Source organism: Primulina tabacum, chromosome 11 (genome assembly GCF_025594145.1).
Source record: "Primulina tabacum isolate GXHZ01 chromosome 11, ASM2559414v2, whole genome shotgun sequence".
NCBI lineage: Eukaryota > Viridiplantae > Streptophyta > Magnoliopsida > Lamiales > Gesneriaceae > Primulina > Primulina tabacum.
In genome coordinates this window covers 38605590-38623566 of record NC_134560.1, presented here as the reverse complement: position 1 = coordinate 38623566, position 17977 = coordinate 38605590, and the positions used below count along the sequence as shown (strand labels likewise).

The 17977-nt window shown below is 33.9% G+C and overlaps 3 protein-coding genes across 5 annotated transcripts; 1 reads left to right on the top strand and 2 right to left on the bottom strand.

The window, feature by feature from the left end:
- Positions 1-389: 389 nt before the first annotated feature.
- LOC142518804 (uncharacterized) lies at positions 390-2424 on the bottom strand. Its single transcript, XM_075621621.1, has 2 exons — positions 1691-2424; positions 390-1363 (listed from the first exon to the last, which is right to left on the bottom strand). The coding sequence occupies exons 1-2, from the start codon at positions 2287-2289 to the stop codon at positions 658-660; spliced, it is 1305 nt and encodes a 434-aa protein (XP_075477736.1). The 5' UTR covers positions 2290-2424; the 3' UTR covers positions 390-657.
- A 4429-nt stretch (positions 2425-6853) lies between these two features.
- Positions 6854-9964, top strand: LOC142519208 (uncharacterized). Of its 2 annotated transcripts, none has more exons than XM_075622147.1 (3): positions 6854-7166; positions 7401-9544; positions 9645-9964. In XM_075622147.1, the coding sequence occupies exons 1-3, from the start codon at positions 6971-6973 to the stop codon at positions 9723-9725; spliced, it is 2421 nt and encodes an 806-aa protein (XP_075478262.1). In that variant the 5' UTR covers positions 6854-6970; the 3' UTR covers positions 9726-9964. The 2 variants fall into 2 exon arrangements, with proteins under 2 accessions (XP_075478262.1, XP_075478264.1); XM_075622149.1 differs by having other exon boundaries at positions 6855-7166; positions 7410-9544.
- A 2254-nt stretch (positions 9965-12218) lies between these two features.
- Positions 12219-15415, bottom strand: LOC142518790 (uncharacterized). 2 transcript variants are annotated; one of them, XM_075621606.1, is made up of 4 exons: positions 15165-15410; positions 14839-15078; positions 14080-14145; positions 12219-12747 (listed from the first exon to the last, which is right to left on the bottom strand). In XM_075621606.1, the coding sequence occupies exons 1-4, from the start codon at positions 15315-15317 to the stop codon at positions 12598-12600; spliced, it is 609 nt and encodes a 202-aa protein (XP_075477721.1). In that variant the 5' UTR covers positions 15318-15410; the 3' UTR covers positions 12219-12597. The 2 variants fall into 2 exon arrangements, with proteins under 2 accessions (XP_075477721.1, XP_075477720.1); XM_075621605.1 differs by lacking the exon at positions 12219-12747 and adding an exon at positions 12757-13210 and having other exon boundaries at positions 15165-15415.
- Positions 15416-17977: the final 2562 nt, after the last annotated feature.

The following is a 17977-nucleotide window of genomic DNA, read 5'->3' as shown; positions in this document are numbered from 1 at the left end:
ACTAGGAACGAATTTAGAATATGCAGTGTTTACAAATGAGTTTCAACATCGAATTACGATTCATTTGTATTAAAACATAATCAATGACTTTATCTATGCTGTTTGCATGGGTATACAGATAAAGTATAACAAAACCATAAAAAGTTAAATTATATAAAATAAAGATTGTTTATTACACTTGAGTCAATAAATTCTCTAGCCAACTGTTGGCTTGCAGGACATCTACTCTAACATTTTAATCTGTCCAGCGTAAACATGGATCAACATGAGTTAGATTAGAGTTTAAATACATTGTTTGTTGTTAAACTACAATTGAGTTCCAGCTCTATTAGAAGCTGCAGCTACTAATAAATTTTTTCATTCTCTTAAATACATTTTTCCAACAAATCTTGATACTAATAGCTGTAATTACTAATACTTTCTCCAGGCAACTTTACAAATTACAAAACAAGCTTCATATGGAAACCTGTCAATTAACCTACAAATGAAAAAATTATTACATTGAAAGCAAAAAATAAGAAAACAAACAGCAGTTAATCACTACTGTACACACTCTTGAAGAATGAAAATTTGAACAAGCTCTTAGCTGTTGCACTGAATTGAATGCAAATCCAATTTCAAAATTCAAAATCCAACTGTCAATACAACCCGATCCGGCTAATCAAGATCCACTTGTCTCAGTTCTTTCCTGAGCTTCCGAGAAAACAGCTTACAAGCATCCATGCTTAAATCCATGGCAGCAGCCAACGCCACAAAAACTGCAGCATCCTCCGTGCAGGTCACATGTTGCACCCCAACTTCCACCTCTGGCTTGCTGCACTTGCCGTTGCCCTCCACTGTAGATGACATCACGAATCCTCTATACAAAAAATTCGCCCAAGATCCCAATCCTGACGTTGACCCCAACTCGGACCCTGACCCCGACCCCGAACTGAGATCAAAGCTACTATTAGGACTAGTTATTGGAGTTGGACCGTTACTGATGTCTATACTGAAATTTCCCCCATATTTTGTGCTAATGGAGGAATTTGCAACTCGGATAGAATCCATGCCATCGTCGGGTATGAGCTCGAATCGGTATCCAACGTCTTTTCCCTGACGCCATGCCTCTAGGCGGCCCCAAGGCTGGAATGTGCTGTGGCCTTGTCTTAGAATGAGCCATGCTCCAGGATTCGATTTGCTGACGCTATTAGTGCCAGGTGATGGAACAAATGGTGTAACCATCGATGCAGCAGCCACAGGTGAGCCGGAAAGGTCGTGGACAGTGATTGACCACCCTTTTCGTTCTTCCGGGGCCACTTCTTTTTCTTCTGCAAATGCACTGAAACAGCCGGTTGAGGTACTTGGTTCCGACAGCGATGATCTAATTTCAACAATAAACCAAATATCAAGATTGCATTCAAGAAATCAGAGCTTACTGGAAATTAAACACACTCATGGACTTCATTTCAGGTTTTTATAGTTTAAAATCAGGTATAATATTCACCCATTTTCAACCCGCTGCAGACTAAATTAGAATTTTGCTTGGACTGAAATCCATTTAGAACAATTTTTTTGTCAGACTTCTTGTTCAAAATCAGATATAAATACCAATTCAGACCAACCCCTACTCCGGGAAAAGAAAAACAGGATCTTGGTTACTCGTAAAATGACTAAATTTAATAAAACAAAACCAAGAAACTAAGTTTACCTGGATCTCAAAATCCTATCCCCAGAATTCCTGAACCCGAACTTGCAAGTAAAAACAGGCTGTCGCACATGTCCATTGACCTGGAAAACCTGCGGGCTGCACTCGGGTTCCCCATCAAACCGAAAGACAAATCTCGGGTCGGGCTCGGCTCTCACATTCAAATGTAATTTCAACCCCGAACCACCAATCAAAACCCAACCATTCTGAATCACGCTTCTTCGATTATTCCGATTATTTTCCATAATACTCCTCAAATCCAATGGCACCACAACGCACACCAAGAGCTTCACGCCATTGACAACCCCACAACCGCCACTTCCTCTAGTACTTCTCCTGTAAATCTCACACTTCAGACAAGAAAACTTACTCGATCTCTCCATCGAACTCTCCAATTCCGCCTTACTCAAGGTGAGACAACCCTGAATTCTGCTCTCAAATGAGCCGATTTCCTCGGCAAGGGCCGTGACATCTGAAACCTGGGTCGGAAACCCTTTGAGCTTGAATTTGCAGAAAAACGAAAGGGACGAGAGATGGGTTTTATCCGGAAACTTCAACGCCAAATTGCCCCAATAAATTCGTACAAAAGAACATGGATCCATCACTTGCCTCTCGCGGAAACTCCTACTAGATAGCAACACAGTAACCAAAAACAACAAACTAATTTCTTCCCAGAAGAAGATGTGTACTAATAAAATGATGTAATCATGGAGAAGCAGCGCATATATGAGAATTGTACATGGCTCTGGCAGCGGGGGTGGGGTGGAGTGGGGGGTGGAGGAGTAGGGGGGTTGCATGGGCATGCGCGCGATATGAGCTGGTTTGCACGTACGGGAAGTGCCAGCGAGGGGTATCCGATACATACGACATATCTGTCGAGGTTAATAGCCAATACACCCCTTTATTTCATTGTTATTATTATTATTAAATATGAGTAATAAACAATAAATTAAATATATATTATACTATTGGTTAGGTTAATCAATTTTTTGCTGCTTAATATAATTTAATATAATAATAAATAAATATAGCAAAAAAAATATGAATATTTATTCTTCAACCAATTTCCATTCATATTTTACATTAGCACGTGTCTATGTTACATTTCACATAAAATTTCGATATAACGAAAATTTTTTAATACAATAATCTTGATATAATAAAAATTCGATATTTTTTCCGACCCTTGATTTGAGATGAAATTTCCCATTAACTTTTGTAATAATATTCGCCATATAAAATTTTCCCAAGTAGCTATCAATATTTTATTTTTATTTAGGAAAAAAAAAGAAAAAGAATAGATGGGATTGTTGGCAATTTTTGATCTGCCTGTCAATTGCTATTTGCTAGGTGTTGTTTGGAAAAAGGTGTTTTGTTGGTTTGTGGAATTCTGTGTTGTGTATTGGCCAGCTGGGACACACTTAAATCCCAATTGGGAAGCAGCTGTATTTCTTGGTATTAATGTGAAATTCCCAAACAAGTCCATGCCCTTTAAAATTTTTCAAATTTCAATTTAAATTTTTTTATTATTTATTTTAAAATTTTGTTGATTTCTCTATCGAGAGTAGGTACATAAAATAACGACTCACGCCGTCTCTAGTCACAAAGTTATGACAAAGTATCTTGAAATTTGAATATGTTATGAATTAGGGAAAAAAATTTGTAACACGGTCTCACGGATCGTATTTTGTGAGACGGATCTCTTATTTGGATCATCGGTAGGGTTGACCCGTCTCACAGATAAAGATTCGTGAGACTGTCTCACAAGAGACCTACTCGAAGAATTATCATATTTAAACAACAGATATAATTTTATAGCAAACATGAATAAGTGCAAGAAAGCCAACAGCATTCGAGCTCAGTTTCGATCTTATTCCTCGAGTTTGAATTATCAAATTTATTTGGAGTGTAAAAAAAATGTTTTCGACATAAAAATTAATATTTTTCATGAGACGAGTTCGGATAGAAAATTCGTCTTTCAAATAATATGTGAGATGGTATTACAAGAATTTTCGTGTGATTATTTTTTTTACGTTATCTTTAACATTTTGCTCAAAGCAATTGAATGGATGATTGATGAGCTATAGCTCAACTGGAGAGTTGTATCTTAATTTGCGGGAGGGAGCTATTTATTCGGTTCCTTTGTCAAATAATTATTAAGTTTTGATTGGATAAGTAGATTCCAATCATGGGACATAAAATAAATTATAAACTCTTGGATTAATATTTTTACACTAAAAATGAACAATTCGTTTATTTTATTTTCGAGTAGGTCTCTTGTGAGACCGTCTCACGAATCTTTATTTGTGAGACGTGTTAACCCTACCGATATTCACAATAAAAAGTAATATTTTTAGCATAAAAAGTAATAATTTTTCATGGATAACATAAATAAGATATTTGTCTCACAAAATACGACCCGTGAGACCGTCTCACACAAGTTTTTGCTTTTATTTTCTAAATAAACAAAATTATCCACATAGTCTTTATTTAGAATTTGTATCGATAAATACCTTTGTTATTTTATATATGTTATTTACCCTTATCCTTTCCATTCGACAAAAAAAACGAATATACCTTGAATCACAAAAAATTTACAGAGTCAATTACAAATAATTAGGCGATATATCATATTCAAACAAAATAAATTTGAAAATCATTACCAAATATCCAGGTGACATTATTATTTTTTAACATTTATGATAGACATAATATTTGTACAACTAATCATCGTACTATTTTAGGAATTTCAAATATTAAATCGTTTTTAAAATTCATGTGAATCGACCATTAACATTTCACATTGAACTCATGCATGAAGAGTATGTATCTTATGATACGATCTCACGAATCTTTATATGTGAGACGGGTCAACCTTACTGATATTCACAATAAAAAGTAATACTCTTAGTATAAAAAATAATATTTTTCATGGATTATCCAAATAAGAGATATGTCTCATAAAATACGACTCGTGAGATAATCTCACACAAATTTTTGACATGCAATGAATTTGTATATATATAAAATACAGGGAAAAATAAGAACATAAAAGAGAGGAAACCGGTAACAGGGATAGTTTGCAAATAACTTTGGGCAAACATTTTGTAAAAGGTAAAAACTTATGTGAGACGGTCTCACGGGTCATATTTGTGAGACAGATCTCTTATTTGGGTCATCCATGAAAAAATATTATTTTTTATTATAAGAGTATTACTTTTTATTTTGAATATGGGTAGGGTGACATGTCTCACTTATTAAGATTCGTGAGACGGTCTCACATGAGACTCACTCTTTGTAAAAAATAATTTTATTATGTGTATTTAAACATAAAATTCGTATGAGACAGTTTGATCGGTTAATTTTATGATATGAATATCTTACTCGACCAGAATCATGAAAAAATATCATATTTTATGCAAAAAAAAAATTATTCTTCACTCCCCAGGTATGAACATGGTCGACATATCTGACAGAAAACTTACTTAAATACAGTCAAATACATTGGAGATAATTATTTTTTCAAAAATAAGATTTGACCAATCTCAATTGGACACACAATTTACAGGTTATAGGTTGACTGCAAAAACTTTCACGGGCCGAAACCAGTTTGGTCCAAAATAATCGAGCAATTTGGACCTGGCGAAAGGTTTTGGGCCTTTTGTAGCCCAATCTGAAAAGCCAGGAATGGTTTATTGGTCTAGCAAAATAAATAAATACATAATAGTCGGATTGAATAATTTCATTTGGACTAGAAATTTCAAATGACTAAAAAAACAAAATATTTGAAACTCACTGTTATAAATAAATTATGACTAAGTCTCTTGTGAGACGGTCTCACGAATATTTATATGTGAGATGGGTCAACATTAACGATATTCACAATAAAAAGTAATACTCTTAGCATAAAAAGTAATGTTTTTTTATGGATTACCCAAACAAAGAGATTCATCTCATAAAATACGACCTGTGAGACCGTCTCACACAAGTTTTTGCCATAAATTAAGTGATCCAAACATACTATTTGTCGATTATTGTCGAGAAATATTATTGTCGATTACTATCCTAAAGATAGAGAGGTTCACTCTAAAATATTATTATCGATTATTCTCGAGAACTTGAAAATATCAATGAAATTGAGAAAGTTGGAGAAGCACAAGAAAAAGAAACAAAGCAAGCCAACTATTTGGGAGATGAAATTGCAAGGACTCGTAAAGCTCTGTGTTGGATGAAGGATTACGTTCCCAAGTAGTATAGTTTATATCGTAGAATTTTAAGAATTGCTAATGAATGCTTTAAAATTTTTATGGGGTTTGTATTGAGAAAAAAGGGAAAAATATCTTTATATTATATGGGGTTTATATTTGCGTTCTCTAGTTCCTCTCTTCTCGTCATTCATTCTATCTTCTACTTTCTATTCTATATACTTCTGTTTATTCTTCGTTTGTCTTTGAAAGTTAGATTAAAATGACAAAAACTTGTGTGAGACGGTTTCATAGTTCGTATTTTGTGAGACATATATCTTATTTGGGTCATTCATGAAAAATATTACTACGCTATGTGAATATCAGTAGGTTGACTCGTTTCACAGATAAAGATTCGTGAGATTGTCTCACAAGATACCTACTCGATTAAAATAGTAAGAGTCAAACTCACTCAAAAAAAGTTTAAAATATTAAATCTAATTAGTTAGATTGAGATTTTGGTAAAATGTAAAAATATGTATATTTATTTTGTCGAAATAATGAATAAAAAATATATCAAAATAGAAATGAAGAGAGAGACTTTACTTGTGTTCTAACTCTTTCTCTTTGTTATTTTTCTAAAATCTGGTGTGCCGACTGCTTATAATAACGATATCTCAAATTTAAGACGAGTTATCAAACTCGAGACTCGATTGTAACAAATTTATTTTAGGTGTTGAGACATCTAACCATTCTTCCGTGTACTCGGGGATTCGTCCCGCCTAAACTCCTCCCTGGGAAAAAAAGGTTGGTACCGAATATAAAGTGAGAAGGAAAAAACAAATAAAAAAAAGTCAAAAGCTGCTGAACAAAGATAATTTAATCCAACGGATATCTTTCTTTTTACCTAATTTCTTTAATCCCAACGGTCGAAATTGAACATTCAAAATTTTAAACCCTCGTCCTTGTTCGGTAAGTAGCCGTTACATCACATTTTCGAATCAAAATTCAGAATCATAATCACAAATCAAATCGTTTCAAGATCTTTTTCTCCATTCTTTCCATTCTGATCGAGTAGAAACTCACTCTCGTCTCTCTAATGGCGGCTGTTTCAAACAGATCTCCTTCCTCAAATGCATCCAGGCCTAGTAATCTCAATCCCAATTCCAGAAATCAAGAAAACAGCCCGGAAACTAGGAAAAGTTTCAGTGGTGGCAACAATCCTTTAGGAAAACCCTCTATTCTTACTAATCTGAGGAGATTTGATCCCGTCACCCCTGCCAATACCCCATCAGGTTGGTTTATATTCTTTTGAATTCATTTTTTCTGGCATTTATTGTGACTCTAGTTGTAGTTTCTTGATTTTAGTACGAGGCAGCCTAATTTCAATTTATCCATTTTCCATAGTTTATTCATCTGAAATTTATTGTACCAGTGTGGTTGCTAGTTTCTTGATTTTGGTATGAGTACTGCTTTAGTTTCAATTTTCAGACGTGGGTTTTGATTGTTCGTTCGTTTGTGTTTGGAAGAATCTTCAGATTTTACAAGGAGATCGGTGGGAAAAGAAAGCTGCGTGGATTCATTTTTTAACGTTTGTGAAGAAAAGGAGAACGATGAAAAAGATATGAATTTCAAGGCCGCAAAACTCCGGTCTCCGGCGAAAAATTCCAAGAATTTCATGTTGCCTACTATTTCGGCCGCCTCAAAATTTACCCCATCTCCAAGAAAAAGGGTCTTGGTGGAGAGAAATGATCCTGTTCGAACCTCGATGTCCTTATCTGATGGAAAAGCTGTGTTTTTTTCCACCTCGTCCACAGATGTTTCTGAAAATTTAGAGCCAAAATCTGACCTGGGATTTGACCAGAATCACTCCATTGATAGTTTCGTGGATGCAGAAGTTGTCGATTCTCAGAAAATTGAGGCTGTTCCTGAAGATCCTGCAGTTTCCAAGCCTTCAAAAAAGGTGACATTTTTAGATGCACCTACAGATTCTGAATCAGTGGTTACTGATGAAAATTTTCTCGAATCCAGCTTAAAGAACAAGACTTGTTGTTCAGATGTTTCCCCGTCCATAGCCCCACTCGATGCAGATCCATCCATGCCTCCTTATGATCCTAAAACCAATTACCTTTCTCCAAGGCCTCAATTTCTTTATTACAAACCAAATTCCAGGATCGACATGCTCTTGAACAAGAATAGGCTGGATTCGGATGAATTCATGCAACTAGAATATGATTTTACTGAAGATTCCATGTCTGAAACCATATCAGATTCCGAGCGCACAGAAGAATCCCAGGCCGAGGATCTGCAAGAGGAGGAATCTGGGCTTACTGCTTCAGCTGATATGGTAGTAGGCGTAACCGAAATGGAAGAATTTTCCTCTGGCGTTGAACTGCCTGAATCTTTACCGGTCAGCTTGCCTTCTACTGATGACATGCCAGAAAATTCGGTGCAGAGAATTGATAAGAAACCACGGGGTTTCTCTAGATTGATTTGTGGCTCTATGTTTCTGATTTTCGTGATTGCTTTTGCATCAATTTACATTACTCATTCTCCATTAGTTGATGAATTCGTTTTAAAAAATACGGGCTTCTCTGATTTTAGTGATCTTTATCACCAATCAAAGGAGAAATTTGATTGGGTTGCAAGACATATCAATCAGTTCCAAGTTGATTCTTTGTCTTTCATTTCTGCCCTTATGAACAAGCTCAGGGAAGGAGAAATGATAGGCCCTCTGCAGTTCATGAATCTTACTGATCTTCAAAAGAAAATTTGGAGCGAGGAACATTTCCAGATCCATCAAGGATTGATGGAGGATCTTGAAGAAGAAGAAGAAGATGAGTTGGAGGAATTTGCAGAGGAAGAAGAATATGCAGTAGATGCCGATGAAAGATTTGATGAGGAAATTGAAGTAGAAACTGAAGAAATCTCTCCTTTTTCTGAAATATTTTCTGAATTAGAGCCTGAGATATCAGAAAATGTAGAAGGTGCCGATGGAGTTGCCCCTGAAGATGATCAATTAGCTGCTGCTTGTCAGGATCAAGAAAGTAGATTTGAAGCCAAAGATGATGTAGAAATGGGGACTGAGATCACTGATGCTGAAAATTTGGACGCTGAAACTAATGTTGGTTCTTCTTCTACTGATGTTAATTTGTTGAACGATGAAAGTTCATTAGAAGTTGATTCGTCTGGTGAAGCAAATGTCGAAAGCTCACCACTACTGGAGTCGCCACCACCTCAGACATCAGAAGAAAAATTTCACACAAATTACATCATTGGCGTCTTGGTGGCTCTATCGACAGTTGCAGCGCTCATATACTTGAACAAGAAAAAACCAAGTCTGGCCGAAGTTGTTTCGCAAACCCAACCATTGACGGTGAAGAAGCTGGACAATGAAAATAAATTTGCTGGTGGTACAGAGCACATTTCGGAAGAAAGGCGGCTATCATCCACTCACACAGAGGTCGATTTGCTCGGTGGATCATGCCCTTCCGAAATCAGCAGCTTTCAAAAAAGTTACAGAGAGATGAAAGGAGCCGATGAAGTTCAAAGTTTAGAGAACAAACCAAAGAGGTATTCGAAAAGGGAGTCGTTGGCTTCTTCATCAGGGTATTCCGCTGGCTCCCCATCATATGGAAGCTTCACCACATACGAAAGAATTCCCACTAAACATGTAATTTACTTTTAACTCTATCTATCTGTGTTTTTTTGTTGTTGCTAGTTTATTAATCCTAAATTGCACATTATTCTTTTTAAAAAAAAAAAAATCGCAGGCGAATAGAGACGAAGACGTGGAAGTTGTTACACCGGTGAGACGTTCTAGCCGTCTCAGGAATCAGATCACTTCTCCATAATAATCGCTTTGAACAAAGAGTTGTTTGTAGTTTGAACTTGGTTTTAGTGATTGGTGGTGGGTGGTGTAAGTTTGAAACACTAACTAATCGTAGTGTAGTGTGCTTGCTGCATCTGTTGTTGGTTTCTTGTTTTGCCTTACACTTTTAGGCTTCCTTTCAACCAAAAATCTTGAATGTCATTCATAGTACTTGTTTCACTTGTAACAAATGTGGCTTTTGGTAGAAAAGAACTTGTACTCATGATTGGTATAACATTGCAATATAATGGTGTTATTCGTTCTCATTCCAAATTTACTCCTCATTTTCTAAATTTATAAAATGTTTTCTTTATTTAGCTTAACTAATAAAAATCTATATCTTCATAACTGATTTAGAACTTAAATTGAATGTAAGAAAACCAATAAAAATTTCTATTAATTTCTTACAAGGCGAGAAATGAAAAAAAAAAAGGGTTTCATGTTCATTTATAATAAAGTCAAAGGACGATTAATACCAGAGGTGAGTGACTGTTAGCAACAGACCCGAAAGTATTCAAAAGGTTTCCAACAATAATGGTGAAACAAAATTAAAATTTGGGCCATTGTTTATGCATGGATTTTACACATAAATGAACATTAATTTAATGGGGTTTTAAAATATTTTCAACAGTAGTAATTACTAAATTGGATTGAGTTTATATCAAATTATATCCAGATGTACCAAATATTTTTAGAATGCTTGTTATTTCAACTTTTATGGAAATAGAATACATCGAGTAAAAACTGGCGTTCTTGGTTTATGATTTGTTTGTTTGTGTTCATACAAAAACTCATGTGAGACGGTCTCACGGGTTAGTTTTGTGAGATATATATTCTAATTGGGTCATCCATGCAAAAACATTATTTTTTTATGCTAAAAATGTTATTTTTTTTATTATAAATATGAGTTGGGACGACCGGTATCGCAAATAAAGATCTATGCGACCATCTCACCATCTAAGTAACTCAGTCATGATTTTTAATGTGAATCGATATATTTTTTATGTATATTAAAAAAATCTATTGCTCTGAACAATTTATTTAGGTGAATAACAAATATTATTTTCCTAACATAAATAAATGAGATGTGGCTTTTCATGTTACCTAAATTTAAATTATGCTAGCTCCGTGGCTTGTGAAGTTTTCTTTCTTTTTTTTTTTCTTTTTTTTTTCAGTATAGACGTACGAAAAAAATTTCTAAATCCTAAGTGGTTATCCACTTATTCTGATGATGGTCACATTTTTCTAAAAAAAACAAAATTAAATCAAATAAAAAATGTTTTGATAAGATATATATTTGTTTTTTTAGTAGCTCTTTTGTGAGACGGGTCTCAGAAATCTTTATCTGTGAGACGGATCAACCCTACCGATATTCACAATAAAAATTAATACTCTTATCATAAAGATTAATATTTTTTCATTGATGACCCAAATAAGAGATTCGTTTCACAAGACACGACCCGTGAGATCGTCTCACACAAGTTTTTGTTTTTGTTTTTTTTTTTTTTTTTTGTAAAGATTAGTTACATGTCCTGCTCCTGGTCCGATTCTTTCCAAATTAAATGAGTTGTGACACTTGATAAAACTTAGTAGTACTAAGAGTGTCTTTTTATTTTTTATTTTTTTTATTTTTATCAACGAGTGTCTCATAAAATAGTTTCACGTATCTATATATGTATGAAATGTCAATCAGTTTCACATCTAGAATGAAAATAATATTTTTCACGGGTCTGGTCAAATATGAAATCTGTATCACAAAATTAAACAATGAGACGGTCTCAAATGAGTTTCTGTGTCTAACAATAAGATTCCAAAGACAAATGATGTATCGGAATCATATAATAAAAAAATTGACACGTTGATTACTTAAAATACATGAAAATCTAAAAAATAAGTTCAACACTCGTATAGTCTTGTTGATTCACATGGAATAGTCATGAAAATCTAAAATTTAGAGTAAAACTTCGCGATAAATTTTATTTAATGACAAACTGTCTCATACATCTTATAGAACGAACTCACCATAATCAAAATTGTATTTTTTTTTGAAATAATTTGAAAGTAGATAATTTTCGCATGGAAAATCAAATTAGAATCGAATATCGACTTCCCTAGTTTATTAATTGCCTAAACAAAATGATGTCAAGACCAAAGAATTCTCAAAATCCAGCCAATTTGGATATTTGTCTTTTTTGGTTTGAGATGATCCCAATGTGCCAAAAAGACATCTTGCACCACAGCATCAGATACCCTCTTCTTTTCTACGTCTCTATGCTCTATGTCTGTGCTTAATTTTGGTTTTAATTAATTGAATCAGCTTCTCGACTAGCCTTTACATAAAATAAATATTCTTTCAAAATTTTTAGCATGAACAATATCAGAACCTTTAGTTTTTCCATCAATGCACACACATTTTTAGCTTTTAAACTTTAAACTACAAAACACGAGGTGAATGGATGCACAAGAATTGACAAAATTAAAAGAACATGGAGATACAGTGGGTATCTATATTTTGAACATATACAAGCCATTTCATTATCTGTAATTTCAGTCACATTCTCATGTGTACAGATTCAATAAATACTGCTGTTGTTCCCGGGTTCCAAGTGGAGAAGATAAAAGTTATTGCTTTGCTTCCATTACAAAATAAAACAAGAAGTATAAAGATTTGCGGTTTTGACTTCTAGTAATCTTTATGGGCTAGCAAGCTTGATGCGGGTGAGATCTAACGAAACAACGAACCAGAAACTTCACATATAGTCTTACACTTGAACTGTAGACTATGTTTACCTTTGTCTCAGGTGTCCACTTAAGTATGAGACTTGTGAACCATTCTTCTTGGTGCAAATGATCATTCAAATGGCAGGTTGGGTGCCAGTCCAAGCTTCAGGCTCATCATCCTCAGGTCTATAACTGCGGGTTTCTTGGAAGTAGGAAATCCCAGTCCAGATTCCACGAATCAACAGAATACTTGTAAATACGACACTGCCAAGGGTGCATATTACCTAACGAGAAAAGGGATGTTGGAACCGAAGCAATCAGGTGTTGAACGGAGCACCAAAAAAACTAACGAATATGAGAATTTTGATCTTCAAATTGGAGATCCGAATTATCAAAACTAGCACGATTCATGAATGATCATCCTCTGACATAAAAACTGAAGGAGAACATGCACATCATGTAAGTATATACATATTGCAACAGAATGTAGTCTATGCATCCAATCAGTTGGTGCAATCATGTTTTGCAAAACCATTGCCAGAAACTGCTTTTCTGGGAACAGGAATACATGACTAAAATCCATATATATATAGAATATGGCACATGGAGCATGGATGGGTCGAGTATTGGAGGGAACGGGGAATAAGGGAAAAATCCTAAGCCCGACAACTCAACTGCAGATTGGTGCAAATTCAAGAGGTAATTCATTCTTCTCGAACGAATCCTCCCTGCCCCAAAGGAGAAATTCTGTTCGCATGGATACACAATAAGAAAACAATTATTCTGAAGTAGAAAATTATAAAGAAATGATGACACATAGACTCTTTAATGTTTTGCAGATGAGAGAACGCTGAATCCCTTTTGTTACCTGAAAAACATCTGCACTTCAATTTTGTCCACCCTGCTATTTTAAGCTCCGGGAATATCCAAAAAATTATTTTATTATGTTTCGTAATTAAAATATGCATTATTTGAGTTAAAAATAAGAAAATTAAGTGGTAACATTCTAGTATCGGGCATGCCATCACACCAAAAATTATAGTTGACGGTAAAGACATAATTCAAATATTTTAAATAGTACTTTATGGTTGAAAAATATAGAATCAACCTCTAGTTAAAAGCAGCTATCAAACCAGTCAGGAAGAGAGTTATAGGAAAAAGATTCCCCAGGCAGAGACTGTACTCCCTTCATATAAATGCATCGATGAGTGTGAGAATTTCAACTTTGTTATGAAGGACAAAATCATAACTCCCATATTAACCGTCCTTGCTACTACCCAACCTTTGAATATATTAAAACATCGGTTTCAAACTCATCTTTAATATTGACATCCTTAATCAATCCAAAATATACAAAGGTAACTAAAGTTTTCTAGAAATTACGCCAAGAGACCATAAAATACTTTGTTTGAACAGGTAATACAAAAATCCCAGAACGAAGAAAATAACTTACATTCTGTTAAATGATCAAAGCTAACGATGAATAACAAAAAGTTTTGTTTCCTGCTAAGGATTGGTACATAAAAAGGACAATAAAACAAGCAGATAGAGTGCAGAACGTTCCATTTATATAAAACAAATTTGAAAGCAAGAGAGCTAAAGAAGAATTCCATTACCTCCAAGAATGCCTTCAGAACCCACAAAAAGGTTAGAATTATAGTTCCATTGACCGCAAATCCGACCTACATCCCAAAAGAAATTAACAACCAATTTCAAGAACGAAAACTCTCTTTCAGATAAAAACTAAAACCGGTTGTTTTAAACAAATAAAACAAACCCAACAGTAAGTTTCACAGCTCTATAAACCTTGATTAATGCTGGTCGTTTACTTTTTCCACAAGGTTTCAGTTTCTTTGCAAACAAACCTATTGTACAAGTGCATACGACTTGGCTAAAAAAGCACTCTAAACAAACAATTGGACCAATGCCAATTAAAATCATGCGATGTCATGAATCTAAAAACAAACTTTGCAGCCATAATGGCGACTAGATTGTTGGAAACGATTCACAGCAAGCTTGACAAAATATTTTCATTGACCAAGCTCCGAACATGAAAAAAGAGTGAAATTTTAGATGCCAACTTTTATTCAACGTCTTGGAGTTTGGATACAGTACTCGCAATCTAAATGCTTTATAGCAAATTCAAACATCAAGATTAAGAATCAATCATCCACTCTCAGGTGGAAACTTTGATGGCTTTCAGAATAGCAAATACGCAAAGAATTCGAATTTATTCTCGACCATTCAAGTCAGAAGAAATCAAATATGAAATGGAAATGGCAAATATAACAACTCCATACTACGCCACCTTTCTGACCGATGATTAACTAGACAAAACACACCTAAAAAGCAATTAACAGAGAAATCAGTCCTACCAATTTGGTGGAGATGGGAATAGGAAGAACAGATTTAACTGCCTTCCGTGCTTTCCTTGATACCTTTTTGAACACATTCTCCACAAACCTGATCAGGAGATCCAAGCTCCTGTCTTCCTCTTCATCTTCTTCATCATCCTCGTCATTGTCATCAAACTCACCTCCATAGTCACCCATCACCATACCACTTCGCGAGCTCACTCCCCAAAAACCATTATTGTGAATTGGATTCCGACCTTTCTGTTCATTTTAAGAAATTCAGGTATTAAATAAATTGCATTATAAGATGTTAAGTTGCTATTGCACACTTCAAGGAAGAGTGCGACCTGGAGGAGGAGAAGAAGAGTAGCGGCGGGCCGGCGCTGCAATTGCAGGAAGGTGCTGATTGGAAGATGAGAGTTGGTGGAGGAATAGAGAGACAGTGCTTGGAAGTTAGCGGAGCAAGGCCGAGGTTGGATAGAGACGATTGTCGCCGCCATGAGACCGGCGACTGGAGCTTTCTCTACCGAATGAAACCGGCAGGGACTAATTTGGTTGTGTTTATGTGAGGACTTCACTCAAGGTTTTAGGAAAGTTAGAGGATCTTGTTTTATTGTTTCAATTTTCTTTAAAATCAAAAAATATATAATTTTATCTACAAAATTATCTCAACTTAATAATAAATTCGGGAATAAATATCTATTAGACTAGTCCATCATATCGTGTATAAAAAAATAATATTAATAAAAAATAATATTTTTCATTAACTAAGGACATCCGTATTCGTTACCATTATAACACCCACCAACTCATCAAAAAACGTAGTATCCACATGCGACATATACATTATATTAACACATATATTCTTCCACATTCATTTTAATATTAACACTCATTATTTGTAGGTCTCGCTGTCCACTCATTCATCTTATTTTAATTTAAGAATAAATACTTTTACAAATAAATAATCTTTATTTTAACAATTTAAATAAATTATTAAATTAATAAATATATATATATATATTAAATATATAAATACATGTAATAATTAATATGGACCACTCTTTCTTTTAAATTCAAAAAATAATAATAAAATATTAAAAAAAAATGGTATGACGTGGGATGTTCAAAGAATTAAACTCCCACATGATGTGACACAAGTGCATCACCCACCCACATTGATATGAACATTTTATTGGTGTTCAAACCACATTGGTGTTCTTGGTTTGAACACCGATATTGGTGCCCTAAGTCAAGTTGGAGTAGTAGGTCTCTTATGAGACGGTATCAAGAATCTTTATCTATGAGACGGGTCAATTCTACCGATATTCACAATAAAAGTAATACTCTTGGCATAAAAAGTAATACATTTTCAGTTCCATAACAAGGAAATTTCCGTCATAATGTCTACTTTTTACGTTAGGACCCTGAGCTAAAAGTACTTTTGCAGAAGTGATGCTTCAATGTGTCTTAAGGTGGACAAAACGACTTCTTCATAGTTTAGATGACCCAAATAAGATATATGTCTCACAAAATACGACACGTGAGATCGTCTCACACAAATTTTTGCCAAGTTGGAGATACATCTTACAAAATTAATATTTTCTAACTTGACATGTGAGACGACCTTCTGTAATTAATTTTGATGTAGATTGTGAAATTAATAATTAATTGAATACATCTATTTTAAGAAATTAATTAATTGATCATGTTAGACTTTGGAGAGTCAAAAGAATCTGTTCACCCCATCACCAAATAGGCCGGAACGGCTTATATTTTGGCGGATTGGGAAAACCTTAATGCCCAACTCGCATTGAGTTGGCGAATCCGTTAAAAAAAAAACTATAAGTAAAAACAACCGTAAAAATATTTATTATTTATATTTACATTTAATCAAATAATAATATCATTATAATAAGAAATTGAAATTTGAAATTGAATACAGTTAAACAAAAATCTAACTTATCATTCAATTTCATTGACCATAAAAAAAATTATATCATTTAAATTTTGTTATTTTCTCTTTATATTTTTATTTTTCTTCATGAATCATTTTCAAAATATTTGAACCCTCGACGAATAAGATTATCTTCATATATTTATACTATCTCCATTATCTACATATAAAATACATAAAAGATAAAAAAAAACTTGTTAAAAATTAAAATATCAATAAATCAACTAAATATTACATAATTTGTAAATAAAATTATTTTTAAATAATTAATAAAAATTGAGAATGGAAGAAGAAAATTATTTGTTTAATAATTGATAAAAAATTATTTTTTCAGTGAATATGGTCCAATTCGTCTCAACAAGCTATCCAAACATGTTGGTCTGTTTTGATTTGCCTCCAAATTTGGTAAAATCGTAAACCAACTCACATTTTTTTAATGACGAGTTGGATCGATTTCACGGGTCAAACTCAAATTGACTCTTCCAAATATGATAAATACCCCATAATTTAAAAAAAAAGTATATATTAAATTTTTTATTTGCTTTACTCATTAATTTATTGATAATAAATTACTAATAAATATTTGGTCGATATTTAGTTTTGATGATGACAAGTAATAACTTATTGTATTAGATCAAGCTGTCGTTTGATTTTTATTACAGATATTCAACTGCTTCAATAGAATCCTTTCAACTAGTCTCGTAATACTAAATTACTCGTCGCCGTTTACGCATCAGTTTGTGGCAAACTACTCAACCATTCATTGTATCAAATAATATCTATAAACGGATGAGTCAATGCATCTTAAAAAGATCTTACCTATTTTATCAGAAACGTTGGTAGACTGACTATACTCAATAAACAGAATTTCAGAAGATCATAATGTTTTCCACAAAATTTTACGCGCCTAACTAGTTACTTTATGCTGTTAGTGGCCGTTTTCTATTATATTTGGTAAATGTCAATATGCTAATTAATTGAGAGGTATGATAAAGCAAGAAATAACAACGACAACAATGTTTTTGCATCAACTCATTTAATGAGCTATAATCAAACGTTGAACGGAAAATTGCAAAAGTTAATATAAATAGAAAATGCCAAGAGGAGCTAAAAATAGATAGACGATTCAAGCTTGCGTTCTTAAAATGACTTTCAATCACTTTGGTACTTTCTAACTGCTCAGCTCTCGCTCCAAAAAATACT

Bases quoted from the DNA above. Each gene is read 5' to 3' on its own strand.
- LOC142518804 (XM_075621621.1), bottom strand. From the start codon at position 2,289: ATGGATCCATGTTCTTTTGTACGAATTTATTGGGGCAATTTGGCGTTG. The intron at 1,364-1,690 runs GTAAACTTAGTT...TGTTGAAATTAG, and splicing joins GATAGGATTTTGAGATCCAG to ATCATCGCTGTCGGAACCAA.
- LOC142519208 (XM_075622147.1), top strand. From the start codon at position 6,971: ATGGCGGCTGTTTCAAACAGATCTCCTTCCTCAAATGCATCCAGGCCT. The intron at 7,167-7,400 runs GTTGGTTTATAT...TGTGTTTGGAAG, and splicing joins CCCTGCCAATACCCCATCAG to AATCTTCAGATTTTACAAGG. The intron at 9,545-9,644 runs GTAATTTACTTT...AAAAAATCGCAG, and splicing joins AAAGAATTCCCACTAAACAT to GCGAATAGAGACGAAGACGT.
- LOC142518790 (XM_075621605.1), bottom strand. From the start codon at position 15,317: ATGGCGGCGACAATCGTCTCTATCCAACCTCGGCCTTGCTCCGCTAAC. The intron at 15,079-15,164 runs GTCGCACTCTTC...TAAAATGAACAG, and splicing joins CTCTTCTTCTCCTCCTCCAG to AAAGGTCGGAATCCAATTCA. The intron at 13,211-14,079 runs GTAATGGAATTC...CCATGCGAACAG, and splicing joins TTCTGAAGGCATTCTTGGAG to AATTTCTCCTTTGGGGCAGG.